Here is a 17,989-nt window from a genome sequence, read left to right as displayed (position 1 = left end):
TGAGTCTGAATGCAGGTAGCAAAGATCAGATTGAAATCTTGTCTCACATATACCCCAGGCCTCAGAACCAGTAGAGCTCCATTTTGTTCTTAGGTTGCACATGCAGAGAAAGGCTCATTGTACTGACCAACCACATGTTCAGAGCTGCATCAACAGTTCTCTACTTTATGAAGCAGAGGTTAAGTTTCTGCTGATTTGAAAATAGTAATTCAGTGTTTTTTCTTATGTAATCCCAAATGAACCAGCATATTTATTTCTTCTTAATCTCATGTAACAGCATAGAATGAGTAAGTGTGGATCAGTAAAATACCACACCAGGGACTACAAAAGGTAACCAAAGAGTTACAAGATTTTATTATAATCTAAGGCACAAAAGATGTTATTCAGGTCTCTATCTCCTAAATTCAAATATTTATGACACTTCCTTAAAGCACATACAACTAATTATTCCTAGTACTATTACAAGAAAAAACACAAAGATTTTTTTTTTTGCCAGACACCCTCGTTCAAGGTACAGTTAAAAAATATGAGGCTATGAGATGTTAATTACAAATAAAAAGCAAGAGTTTGCCTCTTGGGCACATATCTGTATGAAAGATGGAAGGATCCAGCATTAACAATACCCTGGCTTCATAGACATAAATACCAAGTAGAAGAAGCTCTTTGTGCTTCCATAAAGAAGCTGTAAATGTATTAAAGAAACAGAAAAAACATACAAACTGATTCTATGGTAATAGATCTGATTACAAATTTCTTCTTAAAATGTATCATCATAAGGAAAAAGGACAATGAAGTTAGTATTTTCTTCATATACATACTAACATTTAGCTGCATTCTAGGCATTACTAGGCATGTTGATTTAGATGATCAGTGGCAGAACAGTCCATGCCAGCAAAATCAATATAAGCTCATCTTCCACTCTGGATAAAGAAGTTTCAATTTTTTTCAGATCTTAATGAACCAAAAATCCAAATATCATAACAATTTCTTCTTTATTAGAGAATCCTGGTTTTGGCTGGGATGGAGTTCATATTCTTGTCAGTAGCTTGGGTTAAGTCTGAGAATAATATTCTCACAAACACCCTGATGTTTTCATTGTTGCTAAGTACTAAGGCCCAAAAACCAGGCCCTGAGCCCAAGTTAACCTCTAGATGAACATTCCAACCAAATGTTATGTATATATTCACTCATTAATGAAGTATTGTTACATGTATTCATTTATTGGCAAAACATGTATTTACCTTTCCATATCTAGAAACCCAGTAAGGCCTTATTAGGGGGGTATAGGATAAAAGACAACTCCCTTTGGTTCCTCCTGGAGGGAGGAAAAGCCAATAGAAGAATGAAAGTAGAAATTATATCAGCTTGTTTGTTTAACAGTATAAAATCTGTGCTGTTGTCACGACAAAGTCAAGGGAGCCTCATGGCCTGCAAGGTGGACACACCACTGGAGTTCTGTTACTGTTCTGACACACTCACTGGAGTTGTGTTCTCCAGTCCTTTGCTGTGACAGCTTCCTCACCAGGTGATGCTCTGGGGACTTGGATGACGGTCAACTATTAGGGTAACTAGGTGATGTATCTTTCTTAATCACTATAGGCATTCTTTCATAGTAACAGTTAGGTTCATTGCTTACCTTATCCTTTTGTAATTCTTTGATAAGGATTATTTGCATTGTATAGCCTATCCTTTTGTGATTCTTTGCAGTTTTGCATTATAGTAAATTACACTGTTCTTAAGTTGGTGTCTGTGTCTGTCTCTGACCCTACTCACTGGCAAAACACTAAGTGGTACTTAGGATAAGTCAAGGACTTTTCAGTGTCTCAAGCTCAGCCAGTGAGGAACCCCACAAAAAACTGGGAGAGTATGGCCAGGACAAGTGACTGAATTGGCCGAAGTGATATTCCATACCTTAGAATATCATGCCCAGTATCTAAACTGGGTGAGGTACCTGGAAGGCAGATGATCACAGTTCAAGGACAAGCAGGTGGTGAGCAGTTGTGTTCTTGTGGTGGGTTGACCCTGGCTGGACACCAGGTACCCACCAAAGCTGCTCTGTCACTCCCTTCTGCAAAAGGACAGGGGAAACACAGAAAAAGGTCCATGAGTTAAGTATTGGGAGAGCTCACTCACCGAATACCATCATGGGCAAAACACACTGAACTTGTGGATATTAACTGAATTTATTACTTACAAAATCAGAGCAGGATAATGAGAAGTACGATAAATCTTAAAAACACTTTCCCCTAACTCTCCCTCCTTCTTGGGCTCTACTTCCTCCCCCACCAGACGTGCAGGGGAACAGGGAACAGGGGTTATGGTCAGTTCATCACCCACTGCTCCTGCCACTGCTCCAGAAGTCCTTCCCCTGCTCCAGTGTGGGGTACCTCCCACAGGAGACAGTACTCCACTAACTTCTCCACCACGAGTCCATCCCACAGGTAACAGTTCTTTCCAAACTGTTCCTATGTGGGTCATTTTTCCAGAGTGCAGTCCTTCAGGCACAGCCTGCTCCAACATGGGTCTGCCATAGGGTCACAAGGTCTATCAAAACACCTGCTCTAGTGTGGGCTCCTTTTGCCATGGGTTTCAGATCCAAATTTTCCTCCCCACTGGGGGAGGGAGTGGGGGAGGTGAGGAAGCAGTTGTGTGGTCTAGTTGCCAGCTGGGGTAAAACCGCAACACAGACCACATGTGCAAATCTACCAGGAACAGCCTAATGACATCAAACATTCTGATGTTTGATAAACATTGTTTATGCCTTGCAATAAATATAACCAATGCAGCTATGAAAAAACACTTACTATAAAGTATTTATTCCAAGAAGCTGTTCTAATATGAGATAACACTGAGATAATGAATGGATAGTATATATACAGGGAATGATCATAATATACAGATCTTACATCGTATTTACAAAATATTCAATCCCCAATAATACAACCGCCTGATGGTGGGAAAGAATATTGCTCTCATACACACGCAGTTAACTGTATGCCTTTTATAAACTTTGCAAAAAGTCCAACCATTATAAAGTTCTCAGATGAAAATGTACATTTCTAAGACCACATTTTAAAAAAGGAGAGTGTGCTAACATTTCTAACACTTCCCACGCTCTTAAAAACAGCACAGGATTTTTCCCCCCTGCATTTGCACATTAGGAGTGGCTGGCCAGAACATTGAAGAAGTGAAAAACTTCATCTTTATCCATTACTGCTACTTCAGTTGAGCATTCATTACATAATACTGGATGATATATTTCTTCTTCTTCTTCTTCTTGATTTGATTGTATAGAGCCAATTTCTTTGCTGTGCTTCATTTTCTTACTTCTTCTTTTTGCCTTCTTTCTGTATTTCAGTATTTCCTCTTTGTTAACAACACAGTTCATCACAAACATTGCTCTGTACTGTGTTTTGTAAGATTCATGTCTATGGAGAAGGGGAGAAATGCAAGTCATACCATTCATACAGCTCTGCTTCCAAGAAATCTGTTACTATCACTGAAAGTGGGATTAAAGATAGGAAGTAACATGCCACAGGGCTGGAAGCCAAATAAATAGGAATTTTATAAACAGAACTCACAGCTACAAAAATAATAAAAACATAGAATTGCAGCCATCTGTTGTTTTTAAAAGGCATTTTCCTTTCCTTAGTATGGGTTAGCAGCACTAACTAGGCCTGCAATGCACTCTACAGATACTGAAGAGTTGCAAAACGCACTGTGGATTCCCACGTGAATACCTTCCTGGCACTTTTAAATATAACTATACTCAAACTGTAACTGCTAAGACTCAAACCAAGTAAGAATACATTATCTTTATTTTGCTTTATCCTCCTTTAACAAGGCATTTTTAGACAAAAATAATCTGGAATAGTTTTATGACTCTAAACATCAAAGCAAAACATATATAGATAGGTATCTCTAAAATCCCCAATCTGCCTGAAATGCCTGTTGCGTCTCCAAGATTATTTTTTTTCCATTTACTTTCTCACTATGCTAACATTCTACCCTATTCTTCCACATGTCCACACTGCAGGTTAAACTGATCATCATTCTTACAAATCAGCATATAACCCTAAATCTGACTAACATCTACCTGCCTTCTCTTATTAGGGTCACCTTGCAAAACAGTTGATAAAAATCCATAGATTAAACAGAATATACTGACAATACTACTAACCAAAATAAGAGAGACCCCTTATTGTTCACTGTTCTCACCTCTGGCAGTCCAGGCATAATGTTGTCATGCAAGCAGGGCAGTTCAGAACAGCATCACTATTTGGAACAGGGGCAGGTTTTGCCTGCCGCTGTTGTGGTGCTCTTCTCTGGTTACGGTACCTACCAATTCGAGAGAGGAGGAGGCAGAGACAAAAAGTGCAATTACATGCCCTTGCTGTTTGTCATATTAATTCAATGTCAAACCTTTCTTTGCATTAAAATACACCAAATAATACTTGGCTTCTTCTGGACACCTTTTTCATTAACTCAAAGAACATAAATGAGAAGGTGAGGGGAAAACGCATACCAGTATCTTAAGATTTACAGAGTATTTTCATTTGGTGAGCCAAATACATCTAGCATGAGAATTTTTACCTAATAACCCTCTCCTCTGACAAAGCAGGTATCTCAAGTGCAATCTCTGCAGGCAACATTTATTATCTTGTTCAACAGATTTAAGTGGAAAATTTTGCTTCTGCTGCAACAACAATTTTTCTACTTCAGCCTTCAAAAAACCCTCATTAAAGCAGCTTTGTATTGCTCCTGTTTTCTCTGAACATTTTTTTTGCCTGCTAAATTCAAAGTTTTCCAAAACCAGAAATACAGTATTTCTCAGGAACAAATATTCATCAGCAATCAAATAATCTTGCAATTTTTTAATTCACGGCATGGTTGTTTAGATGAGATCTACAGACAAAACGGGCTTAGAGAATTCGGAAATCTCAATTTTAAAAATGTTAAAGTTTTGTGTAGCTTTGAAGACTCAACTTCCATTACATACACCTAAAACATTTTACAGGCTTGTTTCTTATGCTTTAAGTTTATATACAAAAATTAGCTTCATTGCACGGATTTGACAGCATTGGCTTCTTCTCCACATTTACCATTTTAATTTAAAATTTTCAGTTGATGTTAAGGATCCTACAGTTCAAGTATTTATGGTTGCTTACCCCCTCCTCTGTGAATCTACCCACTCTTGGTCCCTACTGTCTTCTTCTGGGTCATACAGGAGCTCATCATTGGAGAGAATCCGACGCTGCTGATGTTTTCTGCTTTTCCGGACATCCTGTGTATCTGGAAAAATTTGTGCAAGAACATGTTACATACATCAAACACAAATTATCAATATATACAATTTCCAATTTTCATTCACCATGCTTGCTATAAATCTAAACTGAAACTCAAACGCCTGGCTCATCTCTCCTCCAAGTGCATCTCTCCTCCCAAAACATTACATTGGGATACATCATAAAACTGCAAGAACTACACAGAGATAATGCAAGCTGGTAATTCCCCTCAAAAATGCTACCTTCAAAAACAGCCTCTTGACCCTCTGAAGAGGATTTTACAGGATCTGAGACAGTAAGTGGTACTATAAAGATACCCTCCTCTTGCCTTTGTCATTTACCTATTTTATCTTCATCCTCTGAATCAGAATCAAAGTAAATATCATCATAGTATTTTGAAGTGCTGGCAGATCCAGTCAGCCCAGTACTTGAGGAAGTACCTACAAGTGAAATTAGAAGTGGTAAGAACACCTCACTAAAAGGTCTATATAGCCCAGAACAAACAAACAAACAAACAAACAAAAAGTACATAGCCCAGAACAAACCTTTACTTTCAAGTTACTCTGTCCAAAGTGCTCTGTTCTACCTGGGTGTGAGGTAACAGCTCTCCCAGTTTATTCCTACACCCTTACCATTCACATCACTTGTGTTACTTCATTTACAGGCATTCTCAGAGCACAACTGCTCCTTCTCCCTCGAAGATGAACCTCAGATAGCATCTGAAGGAAAGTTTCTCTCAACACTCCCTTTAGATACAGAGGACACCACGTCAAACATGTCTGTCTCTGCCCTACATAATACTCACATGACATCTTTAGTCATGTGAAAGTAATACAGGTGTGGCACATTGTTTCACAAACTTTGATTACAGTAAAATTCACTAAAAGAAGTCCCCCAAAATTTCAGGGCCACAGAAGTTCAAAAAACACCTTGATGAACTGCCAAGCAGTCACAACCACTCTGCACCAAAATTCCTATTCTGTGCTGTATGGATGGGGTGATGCAAATACTGCTACATAATCTTAATTATATAACCAAAACGTAAAGATGATTTGGCTACTAACACATAATTCACTACTTCATATGCAAGCAGACGTTAAGCGTGATTTACCCATTTCGGGTGATTTCCATGTGCCTTCCATAGTCTTCATGGTGGTGTTCAGTTCTGCTTCCATCTCCTTTTGGAACTCATCATCACTGGAAGACTCGCTCTCGCCAGTCAGGCACTCCCGTATCAGCTTCCGCTTCTGGTCAGGAGTGCCGTGTAGGAGCACATCCACCTCATCCTCTGAGCTACAAACATGTAAGTGGTACACACTTAATTATTAAAAACAGGCAGACACGTGGACATAAGCACTTGGAGAACGAACATCTGAATTGCGCGGGCGCACTGGAAAGCACTTACTCCTATGTTTACGGAAAATGTACATATTAAAACATTTTATTGGCTATGGGGTATTAAAACTCTCGTTTAAACGCAGAAGAGCCTCAGCCGACTGCGTGCGGCCTTGCCACAATGCCCCTGCAGCTCTCGCTCCGCGCAGGGAGCTGTGGCTCAGAAATGTAAGTACGCCGGTTTCAAGGAAATCGCCGTGGCTGATGTGAGGCCGATCCTCCTGCACTCCGCAGCCAGCCCGGGGTCGGCACCCAGCGCCGTGCGAGAGCCCCGGCGCTCAGGGCTTGGCACCGCCGGCGTCGCTGCGCGCCCGGGCCAGAACATGCCAGGCGGGGACCGGGGCCCGAGCCCATCCCCCGGCCGGCAGCTCCAGGCACCTGCTGAGCGCTCGCTCATCGTCGCTGGGCTCCTCCACCACGTACGGATCATCCTCCTCCCGCAGGCAGCTCATGGCGGCGCCGCTCCCGCCCCCTGCCGCAGCCAGGCCCGGCCCGGCCCCTTCCGGGCGCTCCGGCGGCTTCCGGCGGCCGCGCCCCGCCCGCCCGGCCCCGCCCGCCGGGGAAAGGCGCGCCCGCCGCCACGGCCCGAGCCGGAGCTGCGAGCACCGCGCAGGCGAGTCCTTTCCCTTTGCTCCTTGGCGCTGCAACTCCTCGGGTCACGTTTTAAACACTTTTTTCAAGAGTTACCGAGCCAGACTTGGAGCTTTAAGAGACACACCCAATACCAAGAGGCTTGGAAAAAATTTAATGAGCTAGTAACACTCTACAGCGAGGACTAACCTAAAAACTGTTCCCACATCCTACTTAAAATATTTACAATATTGTTAATGATATTTACATTGTCAGCGTTGTCTCTTGTAGTCTATTTATAGATGAGTTCCTTAGGAATTATACCTGTTATATCTAGAAGATGAACAGCACAGTATTAGTGTAGTAGGCATTGCTGGGAATACTCTCTGTACTAGGTAAATTGCCAAAACCCACTGGACACTGGTCATCAAAGCCTGAGCTGATGGGTACGTGAATCAAAGCACAATGCAAACTTCTCTGCCTTTGCAACGTTTTGATGTGCAAGGCAGCAGGGTAAGTTTACTACACTGTGCAATTCACCCTATCTGAGAAAAACAAACCACACGCCTCTGTATGGCAGTACAGGGCATCTGTAATCACACAGACATTGACTTACTGATCTGCATTTCCAACCATACCATTCACCCAAACCTCGATGCTCCACTGAAGGCCTACAGACAGCATATATTGCTTATAAAGCAGCAATCCCACTGTGAAGAGCAGTTCATCAAGTAAAGCCTAATCTTATGACATCTGAAATTACATCACATAGCAGCACCTCTTGGAAAAGGGTCATAGTTCAAGGAAGGGAGACCATTCAATACAACTAACAATATTGGATTTATAGCTCTAAGTCTTATTTCCAGTTAGCAGAATGAGATTGTTTTCACACATTTCTTTATAGGGGATACCTTCACTTTTTTCCTGAAGCAAAACATTTTATCTGGATCACAGTGGGGCAGTATTACTTTTCACTAATATTTTATGTACCTTCTGAACTCCCTTCTGCTACTTTATTTCCCCTTTGTCAGAAGAAATCCAGGAAGTTCTCTCAAACACATTTCTGCCAAAGAAATTGCAGAGTCAGCCACCAAGCTCAAAACAATTTAAGTACACTGGATAGGAAAGTCACAGACAAACAGATAAAACCTGAGAATGCGAGTGAAAAAGTAGTGGGCGAGTAGTGTCAGACCAATCCAATACTTAGTCAATGGTTTTTACACGATGAATAGAGAAAAAAAACCAAATTAATCTAATTTACTAGAAAATACTAAGCTTATAGATGATACAGTGTCTGCATCATTTTAGAAAAATCACTGATTTCATGGTTTATTTTACAATAATTGGATTAGTCTACAAGTTAAGGCAAACATACTAATGCATCTGCTTTTCTTTTTAAATCATAGTTATAAAGGTTACACAAAGTTCTCCAAAATTTCTAAGAAATGTTCACAATTGAAAAAAAGATAAGTTTTTTGATATAAGTACATGGAAAAAAAAACTAAGTGTATACAATGCCATTATAGTAACAATATTCAAATATCTAATGGTAATATTTAGCCCATTTGAACAATGTGCTTCAAATGGTGATCTTCAGAAATTACTTACAAAGGTAAATAAGATTGAAGCCGTATCATAGTATTCATAACATGAACATTATTATATTGGCTATTTTCACAAAACCCGAGCATTTGGTTTCTGAACAATGAAAGCGTATAATGATTAAATAAACATGAATATGTATGTGTAACAAGTATGCTGTTCGTATCGTCTGGAGCTACTTTCAGGTGTTTAATTCTTTTGAAGAAGAAGCTTGTTTATGTGCACTTTGTCAAATGTGTTCTCCAGGGAACTGTAAATGCCTATTTAAAGTCACGAAAACAAAATCCAGAGGAGGGCAGCCCTTGTTAGTGGGAGGACGGAACGTAGCTTATGTGTCACCATTTAACACTGCCAGGCAGCTCTGCAGAAGCTGTAAGTTACCCTGTAAAAATAAAGAAAAATATCACCACATTTGTCTTCTTTCTTTTAAGCCTGTGACAGAACAATGCTTTTTAAATAGCAATGACACCACTAAAGAAGAATAGACAGGTTTTAAAACTTACAGAAAAATATGTGTTACTTTTGTATTAAAAGTAAGAATATAGTGTCATGGAAATAAACAGAGCCAATTTAAGATTCCAAAACAAGCACTTAATACCCTTTCATGTTTCTTCCTAGAGGTCTAGCCTGGCTACAAAAACTACAGAGCACTCTTTCAGCAATGAAATTCACAGTTGCAAAGTTTAAAATATTTTATATAGCAGGACCATTGCTGTCTCTGGAATGAGATTCCCAAAGCGTAAATATTCATGTGTTACGCTGAATACTGTATTCATCAACAAATAGTAAACAATTCATAGCACTTGGGATCTCCTTGTTTATAGAGGCCATTCAAGCTGACAGCTTTGTTCAAGGAGGAGGTCTTGGTAGACGACAGCAGACTGATTTACATGCTTAGCCAGGTGATTTAGCTATCAACTTCAATTTATCCATTACAGCTGGAGCTACAGAAGTGATTATCAGAACATTAACTCAACCCTAAGCCAAGATCTGGCCTTCTTTCTGAACACAGTTTTTAATCTTACTTAAAGCATTCTGGCTCTTCCATAAAAATATGCAAACTGATTTTCAGGTATCTGAATGAATTTAGAGAACTGATACCCTTATGAATTAAGCAAATGTGATTGACAAGCCAGAATTTACTTTGCAGGAAAAAACACCTGACCAAAACAACACAGTATTCATAAATGCAGCATTCATTTATGCTTACATCACTTTCAACTATGAGCTATTCACTATTAAATACCTGTACTACATTTGTTCCCAAATCTGAAATCTCTATGTAAGAAAAAAATATTGGGCTGTTGAGAGTAATTCCTATCAGATTCAGATAAAAGGCAGGAACTAAGCAGTCTGAATTCCCAGTTAAGAACATGGAAGAAACTGCTGACTCCTAAAAAAATTTTGTATCAAAAAAGAAACATATAAAGAAAATTTCAGACACACAAAAATATGTAAGTATGTGTGATTTGCATGCTTTTCATAAACAGTCCACAGAAGTCCTTAAGAATATATAATTACTTTTTCAGTTAAAAGCACTCCAAGTGACTTGTGATAGATAAGCAAGACCCAAAAGGTCAATCATAATTCTATGCCTTCAGGTTCTTATAATCCAGATTAAGCACTTAACTGATTTAAAGGCTTGAAAGCAGATTCCCAGTTATGCCTACTAAATCCTCCTCAGTCTTATACAGAAGGCAGCAATTTCAGATACAGCTTCAACAGCTTTTTTGTCTCTTTATGTCTCTACTGGCAGAGGACAGTCACAAGCAATTTTTTAGAAGGCTTGTAAATTCGGTGACATGAACAAGTTCTATATAAGCAAGATACATGGGAACTTGGTGGCCCATTTTTGTGGTGTACAGGATTCATAAATTTAAGGGCTCTGTAACTGAAAAGCTGATTTTTGACTGTAATGAACTAATGAAAGGAATACTTCAATCTGAAGCCTTTAGTCTTCAAATGGAATTCAATTTGAAGTACACTTACGAACTGCACACATTATCTATAACTAAAGTGTGACAATAATCTTTTGGCCATCTTATTATGGAAGCATGAAGTATATTTGTAATTTACAGACCATCATGTAGCACTCTTGAAAAAATAAAAAAAAAGTTCCAAGATATCCATGCTGGTTTTGGCTGGGGTAGAGTTAATTTTCTTCTCAGTGGCTAATATGGAGATGTGTTTTGGATTTGGTATTGAAAATGGTATTGATAACAACAGAGATGCCATCATTATTGAAAAGCTCTCATTATTGAAGAGCTCTCACTCAGCCTTTTCTGCTTCTTGTACTGGCACACTGGTAAAGTGGCTGGGGGTGCATGGGAGTTGGGAGGGGACACAGCTAGGACAGCTCACCCCAAGTGACCAGAGGGATATTCCAGACCATGTGACATCATGCTCAGGATAGAAGGTGGGGGAAATAAGAAGGAAGAGAGGGACATTCAGACTGTTGTCTTCTCAAGTCACTGCCACACATGATGGGGCCCTCCTCTCCTGGAGATGGCTGAACATCTGCCTGCCCATGGGAAGCACTGAATATAGTCCTTGTTCAGCTTTGCTTGTGTGCACGGCTTTTGCTTTCCCTGTTAAACTGTCTTTTTACTCAACCCACAAGTTTTCTCACTTTACTGAGTTTTAGCTGCCAGCTGAGGTTAAACCATCACAACATCCTTTACACTTCAGTCATTTCCAGACTAAACCAGCCAGTCTACTAAAATTTTACAAATAGGCACATAATTCATTTTCATTAGATCAAATTTACAAAGTTCACAAGAACTACCTTATTTAAATTATAATAAATCAAGGACAATAGAAGCTGTGAGCCATTACTCCTTGTGGCTGCAGTATCTGACATACTTGACTTACATCAGCACAGCTTAAAAAAGCATTCAGATTCCAAAAAGTGTTTCTTGCCAGCTCACACTCCTAAGCTGTAGATATTAAAATTACTGGCAGAACCACAGTGACAGAAACATCCTTTTCAGGAAAGAAAGAATTACTGACAAAACATTTCAGCAAATCCCTTAGCACTGCATTTTGCTTACTTCCTTCTGTTGGTTCCAAACAGATATCTGTTGCTAGTAACACAAGAAATTCTCTTTCCAAAAAACCCAGAGAGGCAAGAAGTGCATGTATTAATATTTGTGGAAAATATATGTTTCTATTTATTTACGTGAAGGAAGTGGCTGTCTTAGTTACAATGTCAAAAGACTCTAAATGTACAGCCAAGGCTATCAATGCTCTAAGTATATGATTATAACCTTAGTAGTTTCCCCAGCTGTCAAACCTCCCTTCCTGAACATGAAGTCCAACACAGGAATACCTCAAAATCCGACCATTTAAAATATTGAACGGTACACCAAATGCAGCTTTTGCACCAAAAAGGCCAAACACTTACTCAGATCTTACATTAGCTACAGTTGCATTAAGTCATGAGGAAACACAGAGCTAGCAAAACAGAAGCATTACCTAGGGGGATAATCAGCCAGAATGGCCACAGAAAAAGAAACATCAATATGTTCAGAGTAGGTCACTGACCAATGATAATCTAAAGCTTCAGTTTGGCAGCTACTCTAAATAAATCTAGGGTACATGCTGCTGCTAAGGAGGCAGCTCTCTTTTATTGCCAGACCCTCCCAGCCAAAAAACTGTGTGTTTTGATACAAGGGATGTTGTAAAAACAAGACAAAGTAAAGCTTAGGAAAACCCAGAGCAACTTTCAGCGCCTTCTTACTATGCAGCTGCACACATAATTGTGCCAACATAAGGGAAAGGAAGAGTCATGCATCATCATCCTTCCTGGCAGCAGACTGCCCTTTCATCAACTTAAAGCAAACTCAACCCACAGTCTGATTTTTAGCTTTTTCAAAAATCTTGAGTTGCAACTCAAAAGGATAAGAGGATATTAACAATACTTCCAAGAAGTATGTTACAGGAAAGTAGTATGAATATAACTGGGCAGAGAGGGTTTACTTAGAATTTGTATATACAGTGTCTGTGATTTCTGAGTTTATTTCCCTATGGCCCTCAAGTCTTTTAGAGCTACAGGCAGGTATAGCTCACAAAATGCAAGCTGTGCCTCAGAACCTTCTCTTGATTCTTTGGTCACTCTGACTTCTTCAGTGCAGCAACCTCTGTATTTTGAGATTTGTGTTTTTCTTTCCACAGAGCAAGTAACTCTAACAGCAAGTCAAGCAGCAGCCTTCATTGTGTCTGTACTCCTCCAAAAGAGCCTCTCAGGTGAGTTCAGCACCCACTGCTGCATCGAATTTCACCTCCATGTTTTTGTGCGAGGCAGCTCCGAGTCCAGAAGACACATGGCTAGACTGATTCAGAAGCAGATGCATCTGCATGGCATCTAGTCTGGAGGCACTCACTACTGAAAAAGAAAACCCATAATAGAAGATTTCCAGCAAAAGGCTGTGGCAGTAGGTATCCATTGTCCCCAGACCTCTTCCCTACTTAGATTTTTGGTGGAGGCAAACACTTAGCCTTGGGTAACAGGTCATGTTGCAAAGTTTATCAGTGCTGTTCTCCCCGATGGATTGACCAAGCAGTTGCCACTTTGTTGCTACTAAAACTTCACATGCCTGCATTCAGTAAGTGCAAAAGCACAGAGACTGCCAGCATCAGGCCAAGTGCCAAGAATCTAGGAGCAGGGGGCTTTTAATCTGACTTAATTAATTGACTGCCTACCTGAAAAACATTGCTTTCTTTTATGCTTCTACTGGTCCTCTTCTGGCTGTACTTCAAGAGAAATTGGATGTCTAGAAACAGCCCAACTTAGCCCAGGCAAAACCAGGGCTACCTAGTCCTTGAAATGGGAGCATTGTTCATGATTTGCATTTCAGTCATAATCCTCTAACATTGCTCTTCCCACATCAGGGCACAATATCACATTAAAAAACCCCAAGAAACAAATCTTTTAATATCTTCTTTCTTCCTTTTATGGAACTAACCTAGAAAGACAAGGTATATCACAGACAGACTATTCAAAGAAATCCGTGTTAGACACAAGCTGTGGCAACAAACTAAAGCTAAAAATCTTCAAGCACTTCCAGGCATACTGAGGACATAGGAAGCACATATGAAGTTGAAAGTCACAGAAATAAAGCATCTTCCCCCTGCATTCCATAGTTATTAGCTGTCAAGATTCAAGAGAATATTACTCCAACATTGTGACTTGCATAGTTTGCATAGACTTGCAAGTGATTCTTTAAGGATAATTTAGAAGACAGAGACATTGTCTACGCATTCCACTTCAAGGCATGCAGAGAGTTCAGCAAGAGACAGTTACAAGAGATGATGAGGAGTCAATGATTGAAGCAGGACAGAAGCATTCCCTTACTAAAGCACCATATGGCAAATCAATAAAAACTGTTGCAAATAACATCGGACTATTTAAAGTACTGTTCATCTGAAAAAGGAGTCATGTGTTCCACACATTACTGATTGCTTTACCAGCAATACATATCTCATTAAGCTGAACTTATACCTACAAAGATCTTCTCTAAAGAAGTCCCCCCAAACAACCCTTTTTACAGTGCATTGGTTTTACAAGCAATGGATTTAGCAGAATGAAGAATGACACCATCAACACTACTGAAAAGAGGGTAAAGCAGCAACACACCTCTTAACAAGTCCTTTCAACAGATGCAGTTTCAGATTTGAAGAGAAATGCTAAAGAACTGACTTTTAAAAGAAAGCTGCCTCCAAGTATAAGACTGTTCAAGTAAGAGGCTGTTGTAGTCATCCATGAAATCAAGCACGTTGTGAAATTTAAGGACAATACAGGCCTCTTGAAGTTCTTTTCCCACAAAAATTATTTTCTTGAAAAGGCTATCTGCAACATGCCTCTTCTATTAATGGTTTAGAGTTTAAAGGCAAAAAGGTTCAAAAAGCATACTCATCATACCAGACAGGCCAGTGTGACCTCATGTTTAATACCCTATACATCACGTCCCAAAATCTGGCTAACAGGAGACACTGCTTCCTATCGCATAGTGAAATGATGAGATGAAGTTTTAAAAATAGGTAAGTTTTCCAATTCTGCAACTGTAAATATCAAACAGTCAAATAAACATAAAACTGAAGGCAAAACTGTCTTCTGGGATATGAGTTTTCCAAAGGCACCTCAAGCATACCAGTCTCTCAGAGATACTTCATCTATGCTTCATTTTCTCTATTATTAAAGAAAGTTCATCTTTCTGGATAATGTTTAAAATTCACCTTCCTGAACAGGAAGTGTGTATCATACAACAACTGTAGCCATTTTGGCTAATCAAGCATATAATATTCAAAATCACTTGAAATATAGGCCAAAAAGGATCGCAGTTACCTTAGCATGCTTTAATTCCAGTTCTGCTAGTTCCACCAGATTTTTTCTGAATGCTGCAACTCTTCTTGTCTTAAAGTCTATCAGTTCTACAGAAAATAAAAATGGACTCATTAACAGTATCCCTGCTAGTGACCTCAGCTATTAATAGACACTCCTTCAGGATGGAAGGGGTAAAGGGTAAGAGAAGGAAAAAAGAAAAACCTCACATTTAATCTCAGCACAGTCTGGGCTCAAAAATACTATGACTCAGTTGGAAGAAATAAACCATCACTGCAGTTCCTCACCTGTAGATAACCTTTTGTGGACACAAAGCTCTTTCGAAAAAAGACTGCCAAGTGGATGCTTTTAACATTTATTTCTCTTATTCCATCTGCACTGTTCTTTCAAGGCTGATACTGGAAAGTCTTCAGGGAATATATTAAGCTAAAATTAGGATGAATGACAGTATGCCTTCTGCATATACCTTTGTGGCTAACAGGATCACTCATGCTCCATTGTCTCATTTGTAGGAATCATTAACCAGATTTACAGGCTCAAACAACTCTTCAATGATAAAAACAGGAGGGCACAGTGTTTAAACCTTGAACAGATCTGCTACAAATGATGAGTCAGATACCTACTAACTAACTGAAGTATTAACCTAGAAAAGACAGTAAGTTTCCAGAAGAAAAGTAACACATAAATAAGGTTCCTTTTCTCTATTAACTCTAATTTTGTGAAATCTCGTTTTATTATTTCTCCCTTCTCTAATGTAGTATCATATCTATGACAGAGTGGTGCCTTCACAGAAGGAATCATAAAATCAAAAGGGGTTTTTTAACAACACTAAAATACTTGTTTGCTATTACTGCTAACAGTTATCATTTTGTATTCTAGTTTATGTGTGTGAAAAAAAAAAGCTTAACAAGTAATTTGCACCTGGACTTTGCTCTACCTATCAGAGCTATGAGAAGAAAAAAAATTGAACTTTCTAAAACAAATAAATAATAATTAAAATACAATATTCCTGCTTAGGAAACAGTACAAAAATCTATTCTCATTAATTACATTAATTCTCATTAATAACATACTAAAATATGTTAGTTTTCAAGAAGTAACATAGGGTCAAAGACCACCCAAATACCTTGTTTTGCTGATTCAGAAATTTTCTCAAATTTCTGACAGCATATTTGCTGAGTAGTTTCAGCTTGCAGCACATCTTTATTTTTTGCTCTTGCTTTATCCAATGCCTTATTAGCATTTTCATAATCCACTAGTGACCTAGATCTTCTATATAGGAGATCCTATTAAAAAAACAAACGTTGTATGGAGTTTAGAAGAGTCTACCCAAGGATTTAATTGTATTCCAAGTAATTTAAAAAATCACATTAATTTTAGTCCTTCTTGCAGTATTTCAGTTCTTACTAAATTATTTGCATTCACTTTACTTCCTCCTGTAAGTCACAGGAATATCCATACTAGATCAGATCCACACCATAATACTGTTTGGTCTCTGTCTTGTCTGGCAGAGGTTAGCAATAGATGGCTTAGATCAAACTCCAAAAAACCAAAGAAGGCAAACCATGGGAAATTTCACAGCTTCTTAGATTAGAAACAAACAACACTTAGATTCTGTATTTGAAATACACACAGACCCCAAGAAACAGCAGTAATATTTTTTTGTGAAACAGTGATCTTCTAACTACAGACATTTTCTGTCAAATGCTTGCTCATTCTGTGATGTTATTTAATAATCTTATATCAAACAAAAGTAAGAATGAAATTTTCTGCAAGCACAAAATATCAAATATAGCTCATGTGTTTTTGTATCAGCACTAGCAGATTGTACGGAATATCCTATTTTAATATTAAAAAAAAAAGCAGAATTGCTTGCAATTACAAGCACAAACACACTGCAAACACACAAACAGCCCTTCCACTGTTTCTTGTTACCACATGATATGGCCTTAAGTGGCTCACTCAGTTCCACACAGTCAGTCCCACATCAGCAACTGCTTTGCTATTCCTTATACTCAACAAAGATAGGTTTTACAGCTAAGGCAAAAATTGCAGGCTAGAGCTGGCAGCATTTTAATCTATCTATATTGTGAGTTCATGATCCCATATCACTTTCTCTCTTATTTTGTTTTTTTGTACGTTAAAAAAACACAATTTCACTGAACAAAAATCCATAAATTCACCTTAGCAGCTTGAGATTCCCTAAGGTAATATTTCAGAAGATCAGAAAGTTTAAGATCTTCATCAGCAGATACCCGAGCCTCTATTTTCTGGAAAAACAAAACAAAACACCACCACAAAACAAAAAAAGAGTGAGCAAAAGGATAAACTTACAAACATCCAGACTTTGGGTATTCATTTACATAATACAAACTCAATGTAAAATACACAGTACATAACAGATGGTCTTTTTCAAAAACTATGATCAGGCATTAATGATAGGATACTTAAAGATGCAAAATGAGAAGCAGTATTACGATTTTGTATTAAAATATAAGGAATAAGCTACTCTGGAAGTAGTAATTGACAATTTCTATATTAAAAACTGGTTTTTTTCCCCAATAGCAATTATATTTATCATATGCTAGAAAGAAAATAGAGAAACAAACTTACATTAAGAGTTGCACAAGCAGTACTATGTTGTTGATATCAAATGAAAACAAATTTTTAAGGCACCTTTGCAGACTAATTGTGTAACTGCATGTGCTAAATGGTCTAAAAAACCAATAAACTAATTTGCTTGCATATGAAACAGATTAGAAATAAAGTCTGCAAGTGCATTTTTTAAACTCTAATT

General features: G+C 38.6%; 2 protein-coding genes across 2 annotated transcripts in view; both read right to left on the bottom strand.

Moving 5' to 3' along the window:
* Positions 1-2,797: 2,797 nt before the first annotated feature.
* On the bottom strand, positions 2,798-7,179 carry LOC116998157 (E2F associated phosphoprotein). The gene is made up of 6 exons (XM_033063605.2): positions 7,059-7,179; positions 6,397-6,578; positions 5,627-5,725; positions 5,169-5,292; positions 4,219-4,338; positions 2,798-3,428 (listed from the first exon to the last, which is right to left on the bottom strand). The coding sequence occupies exons 1-6, from the start codon at positions 7,130-7,132 to the stop codon at positions 3,158-3,160; spliced, it is 870 nt and encodes a 289-aa protein (XP_032919496.1). The 5' UTR covers positions 7,133-7,179; the 3' UTR covers positions 2,798-3,157.
* A 229-nt stretch (positions 7,180-7,408) lies between these two features.
* The window catches only part of SNX6 (sorting nexin 6), a 29,318-nt gene continuing 18,737 nt past the window's right edge, over positions 7,409-17,989 (bottom strand). The window contains exons 11-14 of the mRNA XM_033062511.1: positions 17,376-17,462; positions 16,319-16,478; positions 15,196-15,281; positions 7,409-9,234 (exon numbers count right to left, since the gene is read on the bottom strand). Of these exons, the coding sequence (XP_032918402.1) occupies positions 9,181-9,234; positions 15,196-15,281; positions 16,319-16,478; positions 17,376-17,462 (387 nt within the window). The 3' untranslated portion in view covers positions 7,409-9,180. The remainder of the gene's footprint in view (positions 9,235-15,195; positions 15,282-16,318; positions 16,479-17,375; positions 17,463-17,989) is intronic.

Source organism: Catharus ustulatus, chromosome 6 (genome assembly GCF_009819885.2).
Source record: "Catharus ustulatus isolate bCatUst1 chromosome 6, bCatUst1.pri.v2, whole genome shotgun sequence".
In the NCBI taxonomy this organism is placed as follows: Eukaryota; Metazoa; Chordata; class Aves; order Passeriformes; family Turdidae; genus Catharus; species Catharus ustulatus.
Note: the sequence above shows the minus strand (reverse complement) of the source record. Positions and strands in the feature narration are given on the sequence as shown.